The sequence below is a fragment of the Equus asinus genome, chromosome 11 (genome assembly GCF_041296235.1).
Source record: "Equus asinus isolate D_3611 breed Donkey chromosome 11, EquAss-T2T_v2, whole genome shotgun sequence".
Classification (NCBI taxonomy): Eukaryota; Metazoa; Chordata; class Mammalia; order Perissodactyla; family Equidae; genus Equus; species Equus asinus.
This window is the reverse complement of record NC_091800.1, coordinates 27,881,790-27,903,658: the sequence shown is the minus strand read 5'-3', so window position 1 is coordinate 27,903,658 and position 21,869 is coordinate 27,881,790. Positions and strand designations below refer to the sequence as shown.

The 21,869-nt window shown below is 42.2% G+C and overlaps 1 protein-coding gene across 2 annotated transcripts in view; it reads right to left on the bottom strand.

Annotated features, from left to right (window-relative positions):
• Positions 1-6,384, bottom strand: part of HTR2A (5-hydroxytryptamine receptor 2A) — a 57,419-nt gene extending 51,035 nt beyond the window's left edge. The window contains exons 1-3 of one of the 2 annotated variants that reach the window (XM_044779987.2): positions 5,969-6,384; positions 4,796-5,527; positions 1,628-1,828 (exon numbers count right to left, since the gene is read on the bottom strand). In XM_044779987.2, coding sequence (XP_044635922.1) covers positions 1,628-1,828; positions 4,796-5,207 — 613 coding nt within the window. In that variant the 5' untranslated portion in view covers positions 5,208-5,527; positions 5,969-6,384. The remainder of the gene's footprint in view (positions 1-1,627; positions 1,829-4,795; positions 5,528-5,968) is intronic. The other variant, XM_044779988.2, reaches the window with a different exon arrangement.
• Between the last annotated feature and the right edge of the window lie 15,485 nt (positions 6,385-21,869).

The following is a 21,869-nucleotide window of genomic DNA, read 5'->3' as shown; positions in this document are numbered from 1 at the left end:
ACAGAGCAAAACTAGAGTAAATCTCACAATAGTTTTGCTCGTTTCCTTTGCGTTATTCTTGCCCCTCCCTTGATAATTGCAACTCCCTCTTAGACAGTCTGTCTCAGTCCTCCACCCTGGCTGCACCTTAGAATCACGTGGCCTTACCATGGACCAGTGAAAGAAATCAGCATGCTCCCAGGAGTTTCTATATGCAGTGGTGGTTGAGATCACTAGTCCTTCGTTCTCTTGCTCCCAGTAGAATGAAGCCAAGATTACACAGGCTTAGAAACCACAAGCACTTTTTTGGAGCAAAAACCCTTTCCTAGGGAGGGAGGTACATTCAGCAGTAAGAGGAAGGCTTGGTGCTGGAGGTTTGCAGTCCTAGCCCGCCGCTAGCTGGAGAGGCGACCCAGCAAGCCATAAAACCCCTCTCTGCCCCGCTTCCCTAATCCGTCAAACACACACAGTAAGATCTTCTGTTTTGTCTACCTCGGACTGAAATGTGAAGTTTAACACGGAAAAGAAGACTTTTCAAAATTTTGAAAGTCAGACAAATGTCACTTATGTTCCCATCATCATCAGACTAAATCTTTGCTGTGCTGAGGTCGACTTTGCACAGGCTATTTCACTTTTTGAACCCCAGTTTTCTCACCTATAACATGGAGCTACCTGCTCTGCAGATTACACATTAGCCAGCAAGGCAAACAATAAGAACGAAAAACACAAGATATTATATTGTTTGCTCTGGTTAATTTGCATGTTTATTATTACAAAGCTGTGGGTAGACTCACACATGTCCTTGATTTTAAGCCTGCCATCACATCCCAGAGTCTCTCATGTTAGTGGATGCTGGCACCCACGTGGCTATAGGCAGGTGCAGCATTTCTGTCTGAAAAGCTTTGCAACTTTAAAACAAATCTTGGGGAATCTTTGGTTACAAACTAAGCCTGCTGAGGTGACAGGTGCAACTCACTTGGCTGCCTGGGAGCTGCCCCTTTAGATTCCATTACCTGGGCTCTCCTGACTGTTAGGTGTGTGACAGACGACCAACACTGGTGACAGATGAATGCATGCAATTGACCTAAGCAAATCAGGTTGAAATCCTCTGGTATGTGGTGTCACAACAGGAGGAAGTGTTACAGAGGCGCTGGGAAGGCTGAAACGCTTTGCCCCTGAGCAAGTCCTGCCACCTTCCCCTGTCCTCACCTTTTCCCTCTGAGTTACAGCACCTGGTACCTTCTCCAGCCCCCAGAAGCTTGTATTCTCTAGTATTGGGCTCTATGTTCTATACCAACCACAAGTCCAGTGATTATAAATGTTGAGGTCTCTGGAAAACTCAACAGTGAGAGTAGTGAATTTGAAAGCGTAAGATGGGGGAAATATTTTGGGAGGTGGCCACAGCACAGTTATTCCTAATTTTGGCTCTACTGCTGTATACATTCTTACCTGTGCAAAGCAATGTGAACTTACGTTGTCAGCCAATGACATTAACAGATTTTTCTTTCCTAAAGCAAATCTGCTAATTACTATGTCGTAAAATATCTTGAAACAAACAATACATTCAGCATGTCAAGTTTCAATGCAACAAAACAGAACAAGGCCCCCTGGAAGGCATGAACTGTCATTTCAAATGAGACCCACTTACCTACTGATATGGTCCAAACAGCAATTATTTTCAGAAATGCCCTGGTTCTGGAGTTGAAGCGGCTGTGATGGATGGGGTTCTGGATGGCGACGTAGCGGTCCAGCGAGATGGCGCAGAGGTGCATGATGGAGGCCGTGGAGAAGAGCACATCCAGGTAAATCCAGATGGCGCAGAGCTTGCTGGGCAGAGGCCACCGGTAACCTACGATGGAGAAGATGCAGAAGGTTAACATCAGTCATTGGCCTTGTGCTCTCTCTGGTGTGTGGCATTGACCCTGCTACAACAGTTTCCATCCTGGGGAAAGGCACAGGGGGCAGCAAAGGGCAAGACGAGATATTTTCAATATTTCAAAAACAGCCTAATAGCAACTGTACTTAACCATCGTAAGATCGCACTGGCTGATGAACACAAGGTTTGATGTTTCTTGTGGCTGGAATTATGCCCATGTGCTGTGGTAACTCAAGTTGTCTGTCTTTAGGATTTCTTTCACTCTATCTCTTTTGCCTAACAATCTACCTTTTTTTTTTAATGACAAGTCATAAGTTATGATGTATTTTGGGCTCTTCTATTGAAGCACCTCTTACAGTGTACTGTTGTTATTTATCCACATATCTTTCATGTATCGTAGCTTCCCTGAGGTTATAGGTCCACCTCAGTCTATTATTTAAGTGCTCAGTCTCGCACTGCAATAACATTTAATACTTTCTCAATAAATCCTATTGGTGTGAATGAATAAATAATTAAAAATCCAGATTGACATTCCCAGTTTGTAAAAATGAAAACAACTACCTAATAATGCTTTGGGGGTTGAACTCAAATGTGAGGTGTGTGGGGAAAAAATAAAGACAGTGGTGAAGAAAAGCATGGTATTGTCCTGAGAACTGTTTCAGGGCAGTGGTTCTCAAACTTTGGGGAGTGGGAGAATCTCCCAGGTGACTTCTTATAATGGGACTGCCAGCCCCCATCTCCAGAGGTTGATTCCGTATGTCTGCAGAGGAGCAGGAGAATTTGCATTTCTGACAAGTTCCCAGGAGGTGCCTGTGCTGTTGGTGCTGCTGGTTCAGGGCCCACACTTTGGCAACTGCTGTTTGGGGCAGTGGTTCTTACCCCTGGCTGCGCGTTAGAATCAGCTGGAGGGCTTTAGAGAAAGTCCTGATGCCCAGGAGGGTGGGCGGAGGTGGGCACCAAACGTTAAAGGATTTCAAAGCTCTCCAGATGATTCCACTGTGAGAGGCAGTGGAGGAGGTCACCTGCTGTATTAGGAAGTTAGGGTATGCCTTATGGACATAAGCAAAGTGTCTCGTTTTTGTTTGTTTTGGAGGGGGATCAAATACTTAAAGCTTAACTAGTTTTTATGATAGTATAAGCAGTGGCATTAGATCTGTGTGCAAACGAGAAGAAAAACTATACAGACCTCCTTATCTTCACAATATTGCAGACCCACAAAGCTGAACAAAGTTTCCATTCGGAAACACAGGCATATTCTCTCTACCAAAATGCCGCCTCATATATTTAGGAAAGCAAAGTGTGCGGGATACAAGCCTAACTTAGTGCTTTTCACTCTGATTATTTGCAAAGAGCTTGAGCTAAAACGAGAGGAGAGCCTCTTCCTTAGCAGCGCCCTGGGGGGAAGCCACGCTCTGCCTGGTTGGAACTGATGTTGGCCCTTAGGAGAGTTTTTTCTGCTAGGAGGCAGCCACCGGCCTTAGCCTGGGTTTCCGGCGGGGAGAAGGAGGGGGCGCTTCCTCGCCGGGCTGAGTCTGGGAGGACCAGTCCTCCAAGAGGCGCAACTCTGGGCGGGAACCGGCTGCGCGAGGGGCGGCCGCCGCCAGGGGGCGCCATTGCACCCGGAGCGGGAGGCGCCGGCCAGGTCCCAGCTTCCGAAGCCGGCCGGCGCGTGCCTGCCTCACACCAGCAGCTTGGGGTCGCCCCCACCCTCCCGCCGTGGTTTTGGTTTCCAGACGCGTTGTGGGACAGTCATCCCCCACTGCTGGAGTTTACTTTGGAGGGGGGCGGGGTTGTAGGAAGTGACAGCGTCTCCCGATTGACTGGGAAATGACAGGCGAATTTAATGAAATCATCTGGGTGTGACCTTCAGTCAAGCGGGGGCGGGCCTTGCAATGAGCCTTACTGCCTAGGTGCAAACCCACGCCTGCTCTCCGTTGCTCACCTCCTTCCTCCTTCACGCTCCTCAGGGCTGGGTTGATATTTTTTTCGCCCCTAAGACCTGGCCAGAAAATCCCCTCTAAAAGACAGCGCTCATAACCAGTTTCTAGCCCTGGGTGAGTGCTGATGTGCCTGTGTCAGCGGTCTCAATATTCTCTCTTTTTAAAAGGAGAAATCTGGATGTATTACTCATAACTTGGAAAGAATATCACATTCTGCTTCCCGCTGAAGCCGTCCCAGTGTTTGCTGACTTGCTGAGAGGTTTGACTGTTTCAAACTCTGCTGAGAAGAAAGCAAGATTAGTCTCTTTCTGTTTTCCACCCTCCTCCAAACCAGACCGGAGGAGTTTATGCATATGCATTTTTAAAGTCTTGAGGGTATAATTCAAAGGCACACTTCCAAATTAGCTTCTCTGGGCAGGGAACAATTAAAATTGGTGTAATTCATTTATTCTAATGGAGACTCTGCATATTTTAACACTAAACCCACTGCATCACTGATGTTCTCTCTGCAAATGTTTCAAAAGGTAATTGGGAAGGTTTTACCACTCCATTCGAAGTGCTGAAAACTGTGTAACAAAGATAAAACTGTTCTGACCTGAAGACTGGAACATTTGGGAATACAAAGGAGTGAAAATTGAGTGGATTCAGAATGACAGATAAATTATTGCTTTATGACTGGGCTGGGGCATTTATAATCATTTCTGCATAAGATGTACACGTTTTAAAGCGCAACACTTCATAATTCTCTCTCTTCATAAAATGTGCGTGTTTCAAAGTACAAAACTCTCCAATGATCAAAGATACTAGGTTGTCTGATTTTTTAATATGTGAAACCCCATCTTAAGAGCAAAATTTAAGTAACTGGTGTAACATGGTAGATCCCATCTATAAACAAAGCCTTGTGTTTAGTTTGTCACCTGAGCCCCTGCTCATCGGCTACTGACATGCACATGCCCTTTATTACTAGTGTGGGTACAGCTTGGGAATGAATGCCACTCACCATATAGGATGGTTAACATGGACACGGGCATGACAAGGAAACCCAGCAGCATATCAGCTATGGCAAGTGACATCAGGAAATAGTTGGTGGCGTTCTGCAGCTTTTTCTCTAGGGACACTGCCATGATGACGAGTATGTTTCCAGCAATGGTTAGAATGATCACTACAGTTGTCAACAAAGCAGACCAGTTTTTTTCCTGGAGATGAAGTAAGGAGAGGCATGGTGGGGACAGACAGCCCTCACAGGAAAGGTTGGTTCGATTTTCCGAGTCAACTGTCCAGTTAAATGCATCCGAAGTGTTTGTGTCTCCGGAGTGAAAGTTGCTGTTGTAGAGCCTTGTGTCATCATTTAATTGCATTAAGGAGTTCGTGGTTGAGCTCAAAGAAGTGTTTTCTTCACAAAGAATATCCATTTCGGAGCCAGCACTTGTAGCAGATGAAGTCTAGAGAAACTAACAAGTTATAGGCTCTCCTCACCATCCATCTTTGTGTCCCCACACTCTGTCACACTGAAGCTGGTGTACATGATGGGCTCCTTTAGTTGGTTTTTTTCCTCCCATTATTATAGTAGTACATAAAGAAGTGTAATGGCTCTTTCTGTTTCCTTCCTTCACAATTTTAGTAGTCCTCTGTTTGGTTTTAGTTTTTTCTCTAAAGCAAGGTCAGAAAAGCAGAATGAACTTGTAACATAGAGGTTGTAGAATTTTGAGCATTCAGGGAGAAAGATGTGATCCTGGCCAAAAAAAGAAAAGTTTTGTGACTACTAGGAATCTCCTGGAGCTCTATCTCATTCTGTTGATTATGTTTGTCCTGCTAGTTCAGCCACAGCAGTATTAAAATAGCATGCAATCCAAAACAGGGGGGCTGCATGCATCCTACATTCAGAAAGTCAGTTAAAAATACATCCACTGTTAGTGCCGTACTAATCGGATGTACTTTGGGTTATAGTTCTCAGTCAGTCTTAGGCTGAATTGCCGCAGCTGCTGTCAGGAATTTCAGCTTGTATTACATTGCTTAGTTAATAAAAGAAAAACAAAGTCTTAGAGATTAGCAGACAACTTTACACACTAGAAATTCTTGTAAAAATGATTACATTTTGGCCAAGCGTGATTCCAAGCCCGAGAGAAAATTACACAGCAATAAAATACAGCAGCATGAGAAAACAAGAACTTACATTTGTCTTCAGGGTCCACATGTTAAACACACTTTGCCGTTCTGTGACCCGCTGCATCTCTCAGGGTAATGAAGCTGGTGTAGAGTTCCTTCTCCTGGAGCTTCCACCAGCATAATATGATAGTAATTTGATTTCTGTTTTGCTGATTTCAAAAACTGCATGTTAAGAGTCGAGCCAGTTCCAGCACTGCGAGGTCCGTGTTGGCTTCCTCTGCCCCCACTCAGCCGGGTGACTCCCTCCCCGTGCGGCTCGCCTCAGCCAGGCACACGTTTAGAAATCATTCATGAGCCCCTCTCAAAGTCACACAAAAGAGATCGCGCAGGAAAGTAGGAAGAGCCGCCTGCACCAAGGGACGCGTGGTTTCCACGGGGATGGACTCGCTCTCTGGCTGCCTCGTTCACTCTCTCTCTCTGTATGTCATAAACTGCAAGGTGGCAGCAGTGGGGAGGGGGGACCAAACAGGCATTTTTCCTCTTTTTGCAACATGTGAACGTTGGGAAGTTTTCTTTTGTTTTAAAAGGAGAGAAACTGGTGAAATTGCCTTTTTTACAGATTCCTAAGGCAGGTAAGCCACACTGTGATATTTTGTAGGGTGAAGGGTGAAAAGAGATCGTAAATACAGCTAGAAAATGGTATATTCTGGGAGCACTGTAAGCATGCAGCGCTCCCATCCAGAGCCTCAGGCGCTTCTGTCTAAAGTGGAATTACTGATGTCCGCGATGTGGGCTCAGAGTGGCCAAGCGGATTTTTGGTGATAACTCTAAACAACTAGTACTTTTATTTATTATTAAATAATACACTATTCAATTAGCTTATTTTCTTCAGGAGAAATATACCACCTAGAAGTAATTCATAAACCTCATATGTGAAAGAGAATGAGTTGGTTTTTCCAGAGATAACACTAAGGACAGCCTACTTTCCTTGTAAGAAAGCCCCTTCCCAGGTTGCTGAAGAAGGCGGGTATATGGTGGGTCTATGTACATGTGTGCGTACATACAGATCTCCTTATTTTTACAGGTGAGAAAATGAATTCTTTCCCGAATAGTTGGCGTTTTCTAAGTTTTGGTCCATCTTCTCATTCTTTATGTTCTCCCTAAATGAATTAAAACACTCTCGTGCCTTCAACATGTTTTTGGACAAATCTGTACCTGCCTAGCAGATTGTTTTTCTCAGCCCCTGCCCTGAATATCCACCTGCCCACTGGGCCTTTCCTTCTGTGGCCCAGGAGACCCTGACCTCAGCAACTTCTTTCTCTCATTCCTCTGCCAGCCTCCCAGTGCTTATCTCCACTCATTCGCTTGGTTATTGGAATTGCCATCTCTTCAGACAGCTGGCTGGTGTCCATGTCTCTTCCTGCGTTCTCACTGCCAGATCTTTCTTGGGCTCCATTGCCACCTCTGTATGCGTATTTCTCAAAGCTCTGCTCTAGCCCTCAGCTCCCACTTCTTTGGTGAAGGGCTGCATCATGTGTCTCCTGGGTTGGAGCACGAGTTTAGTCCTCGCTGCCCTTCTGCCATCCTCCGTCACTCTGCATCCGGCATGGAGGATGAGGTGGTGATGGCTGTGCACCCTGGAGCAGGCAGCTGAGAGCACAGGCTTCGGGGTCACAGCTCCTTGGTTTTGAACCCCAGCTCTGTGACGCATAGGCAGTAGCACCCCAGACAGTCTAGTTGCCCCCTTTAAGGCTCCGTATTCTCCCTTGTTAAATGGGATAACAGTAGTACCTCCCTCATAAGATTGTAGGGAAGCTAAGATGTGTAACGTGTAGGTATGTAGCCCATGTCTGGCTTATAGGATGCTCTCAATGAATGTTAGTCGTTTTAGTTCTTATTAATATTCTTATTGATATTATTTTTAAAGAAGTCACTCCCATCAGTTTGTGCCTACTTTCCTACAGTCTCTCCCTTATGGGGCACACGACTCCTGTCCTTCCCTGCCCTCCACTGCTCCCACTTCTCAGGCCTGGACTCTCGTTACTCTGCCGCAAGCAGCCAGCGGGCAGATGAACCTGCCGGTTTCAGACGATTTCTAAACGTTGGTACTTGTGGCTCCTTGAGTCTGGAATGCTCTCACCAGCCCCGTTTCTGAGTCCATCAGGCAAATTCCTACTCAGTTTTCAAGGTTTACTTCCAAAGTTATATCCTCTGTGGATCCCCGGTCCACCACTTACCACCTGTGTGACCTTGGTTAAGATACTTAATCTCTCGGTGCTTTAATTTTCTCAAAGCTGAATAGGGAATAATCTCTACCTTGGGTCTGGCCCATGGCCGAGTGGTTAAGTTTGCGTGCTCGTTTTGGTGGCCCGGGGTTTCGCTGGTTTGGATCCTGGGCGTGGACATGGCACCGATCATCAAGTCACGCTGAGGTGGTGTCCCACAAAGGGGGCAGCTAGTCAGTGAGTTTCTTGGTATGTGGTTTATATTGTGAAATAATTTTTTTTAGTTACCATCTAAGATTATCTGCAGTTTTTATTGTAGTTTTATGAATACATGTTATGGACAAAGCAATATGGGCATAATTTGAGCCCTTGGCTCCTAATACTTAAAGCTTATCTATTAATAGCATGAGAGTTATATTTGGTAGGATTGGTTTCTTGTAGGTCAGACATCCCTTGTGGGTTTGGTGAAAGGGGTGCATGTTGGCTGCTGTACTGGATACTGGTGTATGTGGCTCAACTCCCCCGTCAGGACTGAGGCCCTCAGTCTCCCTGCTTCTGGAAGTGTTGGTAGCTGATGGCTCTCAGCTGATCCTCCCCGTGAAAATTCCTCTTGGCCAGAGGCCACTTGCCTGGTGCCATGCCCCTTCCCTAGGGCAGCCAGCATACTGTGATTGGTCTGTTGTGAGCATGTAAAAATCTGGCTCCCTTGTCTCAAGGCTGGACAACCCTGAAGGGCCACCCAGGCTTTGGAGCTCCCAACGGCACCTGCTGAGGCCTTTGTTGTGACCACATCACAATGAAAACTCCTCCTGCTTCCTAGTCCTTCTTCCCTCACTCCTCTGCGAAGTGCGATCGAGGTGTTCTGGAGCTTCCCCAATAAATCTCCGACGCACGGGTCTGTCTCAGAGTCAAGTTCCGGGGGAGCCCAACATAAGACTTCTATTTTTTAAACTTGTGTTTTAATGCCTTGATGCCTCCTCTGGATGGGCTGATTGTCTATATTAATGAAAGCTTCCTCGTCGTTAACCTGAGGTTCTTCAATAAGCAACTGGTGTTACTATGTGACAATGGCCAGAAGGAATTGAGGTCAACAACTCCAAAATAAAATTCATTATTTTGGGCAGAATTGTTCCAGTGCTTGGACTTTCTATAGGAGTATATTTTGTAACTAGTTTATTCTGGGGGATTCACCCAAAAATGATTGCCTAAAATTAGAAGTTGATTCTTTTTTTTTTTTTTTTGGTGGCCACAGTGGTATTTATAGCCCTTGTTTGCATTTTTTCCAGGGTAAAGTTATTGAGTTCCTGAAACATTAGTTGCTTATAGATGTTAATGTATGTGAGGAAAAAAATAACCTTCACTGAGCAATTAAGTGTGGAAGATATGGTGTATATACAGCCTCCTCTTAGAGAGCTGCGGCGCGCATGAGCATGTTATAGGCTCTGAGAGATCCTATAGTGAAGAAACATCCTTCACTCTCCCTTCCGGCCCCCAAAACACTCACTGAGGGACACTTATATTTGTTTAAGTGGAGTTATATTTTACACTCATTAAAATATTAAGCTTTTAAGCATATAGGTCAATGAGTTTTGACAAATATATATACCCGTATAACCATCACTCTAATCAAGATATCTGCCATTTCTATGACTTCTGAAAGTTCCCTCATGCCCCTCATTGACCTTGACTTAAATGGAAACTAGTAGTAACCACTCATTTTGCATCTGGCTTCTTTTGCTCAACAGTATGTCGGTGAGATTCACCCACTTTGCTGTGAGTAAATTACTATGGATTTTAGTCTGAGAAGCTGTTAAGTGGCCTGGATGTTTGGGGAATAAATCATTTTTTTCTTGTTCAAAGGAACATAGACTAGATCCTTCTTCTGTCTATCCTTTTTAAGTCTTCTTAACTTTTCAAGACAGTGCCAACCCTATCCTACACTCAACTGATTGTATCTAGTTTTGTTCTGAATTGGCAGCATAGAATTCTTTTACTCTATGTTCTTCTTTAAGAATATGTCCCTGAGATTTCTGCTGGCCACATCTTACTAATGGTCTGAGAATGAGAACAAATTTCCACATAACATTTCCTGAGTGATATAATTCATCATTTCCTTTAGATGCTTCAGTTCTCAGTTTCTGGAACAAGCCAAACCTCCTGACCACTGCAGCTTGGAAGATAACATCTTGAGGTGACTTCTAGTATGCCACTGGCTTACATGAAAAGAAATGACTACTTGAAATTAGCTGATGGCTAGCGTCTCTCTTTTCGTTCTTCTCATGTTGGTGTTTAGTTTAACAATATTCATAATTTTAACAGATAATTGAGTGCTGTGTCAAGCACTGTTTTAGGTGCTGACTATGAAGATGGACAATGTTCCTGCTTTAATTCATTCACTTAAATAGTTGGTGGTAGCAAGCATGAGTGTGGGGTTTAGGGAAGATGTATAAACTTGGTTGTCAGTGCTGTAGTGACAGTATTTAAAGTCTGAAACTGGGTGAGATCATCTAGAGAGTGAATGGAGACATGGAAGGGAGGAGGCGTGAGGACTGAGCCCTGGGTTACTCTGGCGAGGGAGGTGGAGAGGACCCAGTCAAGCAGAATGAGAAGGAGCAACCAGTGAGTGAGAAGGGACACAGAGTGGTGTCCTGGAAGTCAGGTGAAGAAAGACTGTCAAGAGGAAAGTGCTCAACTGGGTCAGAGCTCCTAAGAGACTGAGTATAGTGAGGACTAAGAAATGACCACCAAATTTGTCAAAATGGAAGTCTTTGGTGGCCTTGATCAGAGCTGTTCCAGTGGAGTGGTTGCAATAAATGTCCAACTAAGTGGGTTTAAGAAAAAATGGGAAGAAAGCCAGCCCCAGTGGCCTAGTGGTTAAGTTCAGCATGCTCTCCTTCGGCAGACTGGGTTCGGTTCTGGGTGGGGACTTACACAACTCGTCAGTGGCTATGCTGTGGTGGCAGCTCACATACAAAAAGAAGACGACTGGCAATGGATGTTGGCTCAGGTGAATCTTCCTCAGCAGAAAAAAAAAGAGGAAGTGATAATGAATATAAACTACTTTGAAGGTTTTTTTTGGGGAGAAAACAGAGTAATGGGGAAGTAATAGAAGGTAATAAGAGGCAAAGAGTTTGTTTTTTTCTAGATAGGATAAATTGTAACATGGTTTTATGCTGAATAATCCAACAGAAAGGGAGAAATTGATAATGCAGTAGACGCAGGAGGTAAGTGCTGGAATGATCTCAATTTGGCGAGAAGGGATGGAGGGATGAAGGATACAAGTAGAGGGGTTCCTCCATCAAAATGAGAGAGAAGACAGAGCACATGGGTTCAGATGCAGGCAGCTGGTAGACGTGTTCATGTCAGGTGATGTTCAGAGTCCTTCATAAGGTTTGAATTTTAGTTTAGGGAGACAGTGAATAAAGTTATTTACACATCATTTAAGTTCTGTGAAGGGAAGTGGTGTCATGATAGGACTGAGGTTGGGGGACAGTTTTTTATAGGGTTGTCAGGGAGGGTCTCTTGTGGAGGTAGCATCAGAGCTGGGAGATGAGAAGATTCCCAGAAGGAGTAGCATGTGGGGAGGTCCTGGGGCTGAACCAAGCTTAGGGGAGGAGTTGCTGGGAACTAGTTGGGGTGGGGGGGTATTGGGAGGGGATGAAGCCTGAGTCAGGCCTCATGTAAGGCTTTCAGGGGCATGATAAAAAGTCTAGATTTTATTCCAAGTACAATGAGAAGCCACTTAGAGTTTTAGGCAGTTAAATACCATTATTTCTTTAAGTTATAAAAAGACTGTGCCTGCTATGAAGAGAATGGATGGAGGGTGCTAGGAATGAAAGCAGGGAAAGCAGTTAATAGGTATTGCTGTTACTCAAGTGAGAGATGGTGGTAGCTTAGACTAGGGCTGTGATGGTAGAGGTGGAGAGCAGTTGACAGATACATTTCTGAAATGTAAGCACTAGGACTTGTCAATTTATTGGGAGTGGGGCAGTGGGAGAGGGAGGTTGTTGAGTAAGAGTAAGAATAGGACTAAGATCAAAGATCACTCCTACATTTTTGGGTTGAACAACGGGGTAGATAATAGTGTCATTTATGGAAATCAGGAAGACAGTTTTAGGGGCAAAATCAAGAATTCTGTCATGAACATCCCAATTTTATTATCCTAGTTAGGATTAAATTTAGCTACATGTGACAAAAATCCCAGGATGTTAAATGACAGTGAAGGTTTTTCCTTTCTTACACAAATGCAGTGTGCAGGTGGTCAGTCCAGAGCTGACATGAGGACTTCATGTTTATCATGGACCCAGGATCCTTCTGTCTGTCTAGCTACTCTGCCATCCTTTTCGTGAAGCTTTGTGGTACAAGATGGATGCTCGAGCTCCAGACATCTTGTCCACACTGTCAGCCAGAGATGAAATTTCCCCCTTACTCCAGTGTCGCACATGACACTTCTGCTTATTCCCATTGGCCAGAACTTGAAAACATGGTCACTCCAACTGCAAGGGGAGGGGAAGTCTCTGGAAAATGTATTCTTTATTCCAGCTGCCTGTGTGTCCAGCTATAGATCAGGGATTCTATTACTAGATAAGAAAAGAAGAATGGAAGTTGGGAGACAATTAGTAGGCTCTGGCAAAGACATCTAAGAGGAGTTGTATGAAGGCAGTGGGATACGTGAATCAGGAGATACAGAAGCAGTTAGGACAGAAGGTAGACATTTTGGAGTCATCACCCTGCATAGGTAGTATTTAAGTTGTATGCATTAGTTTTCTATTCCTATCATAACAAGTTACCATAAACTTAGTGATTAAAAATAACACAAATTTATTTTCCTATAGTTTGTTAGAAGGCTGATATGGGTCTCCCTGGGCTAAAATCAAACTGTTGGCAGGGCTGCATTCTTTTTGGAGGGCCTTTCGGAACTTAGACCTAATTTTGTTTTCCATCTTCTAGAGGCGATCTGCATTCCGTGGCTTTTGGCCCCTTCCTCCATCTTCAAAGCCAGAAACTAGAAGTTGAGTCCTTCTCATGCTGTCATCTCTGTGGTTCTCTGCAGCTGAGAAAGATTCTCCACTTTTAAGAATTCATGTGATTAGATTGGGCCCACTTGGAAAATCTAAGCTAATGTCTCCATCTGAAGGCCCTTATCCTTAATCACATCTGCAACCTTGTGCTTGCTATTTAAGGTAACATGTTTACAGGTTTGGAGCATTAACACATGGACATCTTTGGGGGCCATTACTACCACATCATAGTACTTTAAAAAAAAAAGTGGTATAATAGAGAAGAACAGAAGGCCTGGGCCAAGCATACCAAAAGTTATGCTCTAATTCTAAAAGTTTGAAAGAGGTAGAAGATTTAGCAAAAAATCTCTTTGAGAAGTGGTAAGACAACCATGAGAGTCTGATGTCATAGAATCCAACAGAGAAAAGTGTTTCAATAAAGAGGCCAACTGAGATGTCTACTAGTGAGACGTCTATTAAGATGAAGGCACGGAAGAGTCCGTTGGATTTGGCAACATGATTTTGTTCATGACCTCAATAACAGCAGTTTCACTGAAAATGTTAAAATGTACAAGAGCAACATGTGGTGAAGGAGGATGATATAAATTAGTTATACGATATATACAAGTGATAAGTATCATGAGAAAAATGAGGCATGGGAAGGGGGTTAGGGATTGGAGAAGATTTGTAATATGAAGTGGTCCATGAGGGCTTCATGGGAAGGTAGTAGTTGATCAGTGACTTGAAGTAGGAGAGGGAAGGATCCATGCAGATGTATAGAGGGTGAGGCGGGCTGTTCTAGATAGAGAAGACAGCACATTTCTCTCTATGTGCAAAGACCTTGAGGTGGGGGCCTGACTGAGGTGTTTGTGGAACAGCAAGGAGGTGAGTAGGGGGGAGTCCAGACTGTGGATAGCCTTTTGTAGGCCACAGAAAGGATTTGGCATTTACTCCTAGTGACATGGGAAGCCATTTGATTTGGGCATAAGTGTGCCATGCTCTGACATACATTTAAATTCATCTCTCTGGCTGCTTTATTGAGAACAGAATGGGAGGAAGGGTGGTTAGCGGGTAGGGTGGAAGCAGGACATCAGTTTCAGGTGAGAAATGATAGTGGCTTGGACTAGGATACTGCTAATGGGTTTGTGAGAAATGGTCAGATTCTGCGTACATTTTTTTTTTAAAGATTTTATTTTTTTCCTTTTTCTCCCCAAAGCCCCCAGGTACATAGTTGTATATTTTTCGTTGTGGGTCCTTCTAGTTGTGGCATGTAGGACGCTGCCTCAGCGCGGTTTGATGAGCAGTGCCATGTCCGCGCCCAGGATTCGAACCAACAAAACACTGGGCCGCCTGCAGCGGAGCATGCAAACTTAACCACTCAGCCATGGGGCCAGCCCCTCTGTGTACATTTTGAAGGTAGATCCAACAGAACTTGCTGATGGATAGGGACAGAATATGGCATGTGAGAAAAAGAGGTGACAGAATAACTCTAAGGTTTTAGATTTGAGCAACCAGAAGGATGGAGTTGCCCTTAACTGAAGTGGGAAAGGCTTCAGGGTGATCAAGTTTGGGTGACTATCAGATCAGTTTTGGACATGTTAAACTTGAGATGTCTTATAACAAACAAATAACTATGTCTACAAGACAGCTGAATATAAGGGTCGAATAGAGTGGAGAGGTCCAGGATGCAGATGTAAATTAGGAAATTGTCAGTAAATAGACAGTATTGAATGCCGTAAGATAGGATGAGACTTACCAAGTATCTAAGGAGAGAAAGAAGCAGTTAAAGGATTGAATCTGGAGAAACTTCAACATTTAGAGGTGGGGGAAACAAGGAAGAACCTGCAAAGAAGCCTGGGTTGAGGGTGGTGAGCAAGGAGTAAAAGCAGAGAATATGGTGTCCTGGAGGCAAAGAGAAAACAATATTTCAAGGAGAGAGACCAAATGAAATACCATGAAGCTTTTAAGAATCATATACTTGAAGAGTGTTTTATTATGTGGGCAATTGAAAGTTAATGTTAAATAACTAAATGTTAAAATAAATATTTTGAAAACATTTAAAATAATTAAAGTTCATAGGAAGAGAGCCAGGGATGATCTTATGTTATAACCATGAATGGGATACACTGGCTTCAAGATGAGATTTTAAAAAATAGTTTTTCAGGCACAATGGTTTTATTATTCAGAATTGTTATTGGCAAATGTAAGAAACCCAAATCACAAAAAGATCAGAGGAGAGTCTCATGTAGTTGACAAGTCCAGGAATGGAAACGTTACTTCAGGCATGGCTGGATCTAGTGTCTAAAAAGATTCTGGCTATATCTCTGGATATTTTTATCTCTGGAATCTGCTTTCCTCTTGGTTGATCTGATTCTCTTCTACTGCAGATGGCTTCCTTCATATAGCTAGGCAAGATGGCTGTTGGCAGTTTTGATTTTACATAATAGCAGCTTGGGAGACAGGATTTAACTTTGATATTCCTTTATCACATGTAGGGAAGACCCTGGTTGGACCTACATGGGTCACATGCCCATCTCTGAACCAATCATGGTGGCTAGGGGAAAGGAGTACTCAAATTGGCCAGTCTGGGTCTTGCCACTTGCCCATCTCTATGGGGAGAAGTCAGGGCAACATGGTTGACTGCTTCCTTGGGACTATACGGGAAGGAACTATATTTCTGCCCAGACTAGTAAAATAATGACTATCCACTGTATGATTGGAAGTAGTACTTGGCTATCTATTTTTTGCTATAAGTCAGATTGGCTCTGGTGCCTGAGTCTTACTTAGGTGCTTCAAGAGGCAGCACATTTATTTCAGGTCATGAGTAGGCCATTTGGTACATTCTTACTTTGGAGGTAAATAGCACCCCAGTCAGTGACCTAAAAGTGTAAATATCTTTCCTGGAATATTTAATTTACTACTAGGCATGACCTAGGTTTAGGAGAAGTGAATATATTATCACTTAGATTCTCATTATAGAGCAAGACGATAACTTCTTTCTTATAAGAAAAGCACACAACTATTTGAGGCAAAATATCTTTTGCTAGTCCCAAAGAATTAGCTTTAAAAAAATTTGCAGATGCCTGTTGGTTGAACCCCAAAGACATCTAGTCAGAATCCCAAATTTTGTTCTGGCACCAACTGTGGGCATGGCCACCCTGTTAGGTGTCTGGTATGTGCTGAAGGAATATTCTAGACAAGCTTACTTATTCCTACCTAGGACGTGTAGTGAACCAGACTGCACTACGTGGGTTGTGAGGGTTCTGTTTGTCTGATCAGAGCCATGCATACCTAAAAGCCTGTAGGATCTTTTCTCTGTTTGGCTGCAGTGGGGGATGGCGAGACTCATGTTCTGGTACTTTCCAAGGGAGAGAAACACTTTGGGCAATCTTACCAAACTAGCACTATGAAAAAAGTAGTCTATGAGAGGAAATACACACATCTAAAAAGCAAACAATGACAGCTTACTGCCCAGAGGATAGATTTTTAACCTTTATGTTCCTTTCAATGAAGGCTGTAGCTTTTAGTGCTATGCCCTCTTTGTGATCTCTGTCTTGACCCATATTGGAGCTCTCGCTCCTTTGAGGTGAGTGGGTGTGTGGGAGAAAGAAAAAGTCTCAGATTTTTACAGGATAAAATGGGTAGACCAGAGAATTGGTTCCTCTGTATTCCATTGAGTTCAATAGCCAAGGATCAATCATATGAATATGGAGTGTTGCCTTCCTCAGGAATATACCAGTATATCAGAAAAGTCTGGTTTTCACCTTTGTGAGGCCATTTTTAAAATTCAAATTATTGTTCCTCTGTCCAACTGACATTGATGATTCAGGCAGTTAACCGCCTAAGGGCCTTTTATAAATACCTCTGCTGGGGCCCCAGAAACTACTGAGATGGATAAGAATATTATTTCAATTTAGTTTCTCCTAAGGCCATATTATACATTGAGATAAAATTATACTTCCTGTTCTATTTTCCATCTCAAATCATGCTCAATCCTGTTGCCCAAGATAAGGTGGTACATTGTATACTGATATAACTATTAATACCTCCAGAATTTTGGAGGAAAAGAAGATGGTCACATATTTTATTTGTAAAAATAATCATTTGAGCTCCTATTTGCCCTTAAACTGGAAAGTCTAATATCTCCTTTTTGAAGCCCCTCACTATTCCCACATCCTTACAAATTTACAAAAGACTCTGGTGTCTTAGGCCAAAGAAGTCAGTCCTGCTTCAAACCTCATGTGGAGAGAGGATGAGGTTGATCAGTCCAGGACTGCCCTTGCTGCTACATGGTGCCTGTGTTGAAGCCTCTTCCTGCTCTTTCCAGGGGAGGAAGTACCCTTGCTCCTTGGTGTTCCATGGTAGTTGATACAGTTCTTCATTCATTGCCCATGAAGTCATTCCTCTAACTGTGTCAGAGTAACTTAGTTCTAGGGATCTTCCTACCAGAACCACAAAGACTTAGGCCCCAGAGTTTGTTAATTCTCAGACTAGAGGGGTTGAAGGAAAGACTGAACAACTGCATTTCAAGAATTTTTAGAGAGGAGGCTCATTCATAGAATGAGTTAGCTTTGATGTCTTTGTAGGTCCCTTCCAATTCTGATATTGCTTGATTCTGAGTCTAAAAATACAAAAAAAAAAAAAGTCGCTACTATGTCTTAAGATTGGCTTTAAAATTTTTAACTGTAAAATAAATGCATATTGTAAAAAAAGAAAATCAAACCATGTAGAAAAGGATCTCCCTTCTAGGCATACTCACCATATTTATGTCCTCCCGGATATATTCTTTGCACATACAAGTGTTTGCATATACGTATGCATACATGTGATATATAGATATGTATTTTATATAATATACATTTTTAAATTATAGGGACCGGCCTGGTGGCATAGTGGTTAAATTTGTATGCTCCGCTTCGGCGGCCCGAGGTTCGCAGGTTCAGATCCCAGGTGCAGACCTACACACCACTCATCAAGCCATGCTGTGGCAGCATCCCATGTATAAAGTAGAGGAAGATTGTCATGGATGTTGGCTCAGGGATAATCTTCCTCAAGCAAAAAAGAGGAAGATTGGCAACATGTTACAGATGTTAGCTCAGGGCCAATCTTCCTCACACACTCACAAAATTATGATTATATATAAATTCAAAAACATAGCAAGAGAATTCTACCGATATTCATCAGTAGATGCCATAACTGATTTAACCAGTCTCTTCTTGATAAACAGGTTAAATAACGTATTAGGATTGAAAGTGCTAAATTTCAGATATCACCAGATATCTATCTAAAATAACATGCTAATTTATATTCCCACCAACGACTTATTATTTTCCCCACACCTAACACAGGGTTCTTTAAATTTGCATCTCTCACATCTTTACATGTTATGAACCATCAGCTGGTTGCTCTAATAAAACTTGTATCTTACTGTAAAATGAAATTCTTATTTTTTCTAATGAAGATATTTACAAAAATACTTACGAAATATTGATATATTTATAAAATTTTCTCTTCTGTATAAACTTTCAAGGTCTAAAAATGTGGCAATATTTGGAGAAGTCACAAGCTTAGTAACTAGTAAAAACCCTGATTTCCATTTGGAATCTTCATCCTATGGTTTGAGATTCTCCGCTTCTACCTTTTCCATCAATGTTTGTTTTAACTGTGTTTTAGCAAGTTGGTTCCAGATAATTTCTCTACAAAGATCAACTGCCTGTCTCTGGATTATTTGGCATGAAGAAAAATCAAAGGCTATACTGTGTTTGGAGAAAATACTTCACCTACTAATGCACTGTGCAAATTTAACACACAGGACTTGTGCAGAGCTGTGCTTGTGATCAAGGTTTTTACAGCCCTTCCGACTTTTAAGTATATACCATTACTACTTGACTTATCAGTTTTAATAACATCTATAAAGGAGAGGAAAATCAGCATGCTCACATTACTTCTTACCTTCTTTCCTACTTTTTCCTTTCAATTTTGTTAATTATATCATTTCTAAACATCCAGGAGCTTATAACGTTAAATCCTATTTTGTGATCATAATCCCCACATCTGTTCTAGGCTTAGTCCCACAGCTCTGAGATGAATGCTTGCCAACATTTATTTTGCCGTAGTTGTCTAGTTATCTCCTGGTTAATTGAAGATTATTCTCTAGAGGTTCCTTCAAAAATGACTCATGGAACTATATTTCCCAAGTGCTTAAAAGTTCAAAAGCATTTCTCTATCTTCATACTCGAGCATGATTTAGTGTAAAATTCTTGTCACATTTTCTTTGAGAACACTGTACATATATTTTTTTAACCACCTTATTATGGTATGATCGACATATCAAAAGGTGTACATACTTAATGTATACGGCTTGATGAGTTTGGAGGTAAGTACACATCTGTATAATCGCTCGCCACAATCTGTCGTAAACATATCTATCACCTTCAAAAGTTTCCTCCTACCTTCCTTATCACTTTTTTGTGATAAGAATACTTAACATAAGATTTACCCCTTAAGGGATTTAAGTTTACAATATTGTTAACTATAGGCACTATGCTGTACAGTAGATTTCTAGGACTTATTTTGCATAACTGAAGCTTTGTACTCTTTGACTATTACTCCCCGCTTTACCGTTCCCTCAATCTCCTGGCAAATATCATTCTATTCTCTGCTTCTATGTTTGACTACTTTAGATTCCTCATATAAATGGTATCATCTCATATTTGTTCTTCTGTATCTGGCTTATTTCATTTAGCCTATGTCCTCCAGGTCCATTCATGTTGTCACAACGGCAGGATTTCCTTCTTTTTTTAAGGCTGAATAACATTCCATTGTATGAATATGTCACATCTTCTTTATCTGTTTGTCCATCAGTGGATATCTAGGTTGCTTAAGTGTCTCAGCTACCGTGAATAAGAGCACACTGTGCATATTATCTTACATTTTCTGGGGTTGAATATGGCTGTGAAGAATGAGTTCAGTGAGATTTTTCCCTTTGCAAGTGTCTTACGCTTTTTCTTGGTGCTTAAAGGGATCCCTTTTAGAATTCATTTCTTTTAAGCTTTTGATGTCTAGTAAGTTTAGGAAATGTGTTACTGTTGGTTGTTCTGTGTCAGTTTTTCCTGGAACATAGTGCACTCTTTTAACATGTAAATTAAATTCTTCTTGAACATCTCTAAAATTTTCTTGAATTGTATCTTTAATTTTGGGTTTTTTTTGTGTGTACATGGCTTAAAACAACAGAAATTTATTCTCTCATAGTTCTGGAGGCCCAAAGTCCAAAACCTAGGTGTTGGCAGGGCCACATTCCCTCCAAAGGCTCTTGGGAAGAATCCTTTTAAATTTTTCTTTGTATTATTTTGTCTTCCACAGGGACACTGATTATGAATATGTCGTATTACCTTAATTTCTCTCCATGGCTCCCATTTTCTTTCTAATGCTTGTTAGTTTGTATTTCATTATATTCACTTTTCTCAATCCTGTCTTGTCTCTTACTGTGTTTTAGCAGTGTCTGTTCTTTTTGCTGTTACCAATGTGGTCTACATTTCTGTGACTACTTTTTGCTTTGTTTTCATGAGCCACCTCTTGCTGTCTTTCCTTCTGGTATCCCTCCTAATTTTACTTGAGATCACTTGAGATTGAGAATCACTGCCTCAAGCTCTTGTTTGTGTAGGAGGTTACTTTATTAAGACCTTTTCATTCATATCGTGTATTTGGTCAAAATTTTAATCTTCTCTATGGAAATTTGAGAGGGGGAAATAGTCTTGGTCTGCTAATTTGTTTTTCTTTTCCATTCTTCCCTTTTTCATAGAGAGTTTCTCTGTAAGTCTAGTGGGATTTACACCTGCTTTGGTCAAGTTCCTGAGCATACGTTTTGTATGTGTACGGGTGAGTGACTTTTGTCTGGACTTCTCCCTAGCCGGCCAAAATTGATGCTGCAGGACAGTGATTGGTGCAAATTTCCTCCCATAGTCACCCTGCCTCACTGACAGCCCACTGCCTGGTTTCTTATTCAGCCTTGGCTTCTCTATGCCAAATGGGATTAGGAAAGCTCCTGCTATCAATGTGCCTACTCTATTCTGTTTGTTACAAAAAAGAGATGTTGGTTTCCCACTCAGTTTGCTATGTTTTGGAAAAATGGATGGTGCCAGCTTTGTCTGAGATCTTCAGACACAGGCATCTTCTCTTGGCATTTTTCCACACCACTCTTTGACCTCCTCTGAATTTGGCAGCCCTTTCTCACATAGGTAGTTCAAGGTTGCAGTGGGCTACTAATTCTATTGAAAATAGAACCTGCATTTGTTTCTGACTCTTACACTTTTTAAGGTGCCATTGAAAGGAGAAGCGGCAAAATTATCTTAACTGCATATTTGAGAACTAAAGTCTTTTTGTTCCCTTGGGATGAATCATGTTTGAGTCAGTCTCACAGACTGGATTTTCTTCCCCTACCAATTCTATTTTGTTTCAAGGCTTTATCTTTCTTTTTTTTTTATTTAAGGTTTTGATAGTATGCTTTCTAAGCTTATGAAAACTAGTGAAATGTGTGTTTAAACATCAGGAAGAGAAGGTCTTCTGGCTTTTCTAAGTGTAAGGAGACTTGAAGAACTCAGTCTCTTCTGAGGTATGCGTGCTTAAGCTTTTGGCACAGCGTTGAGAGCTGATGTCTTCTCATGGCTAGATTCAGTAAAAAGGTGGTTTGATGTATTCCTCTCAACAGGAAGGTGGTCTTAGTGATAGTCTCTAGAGTAGGGTC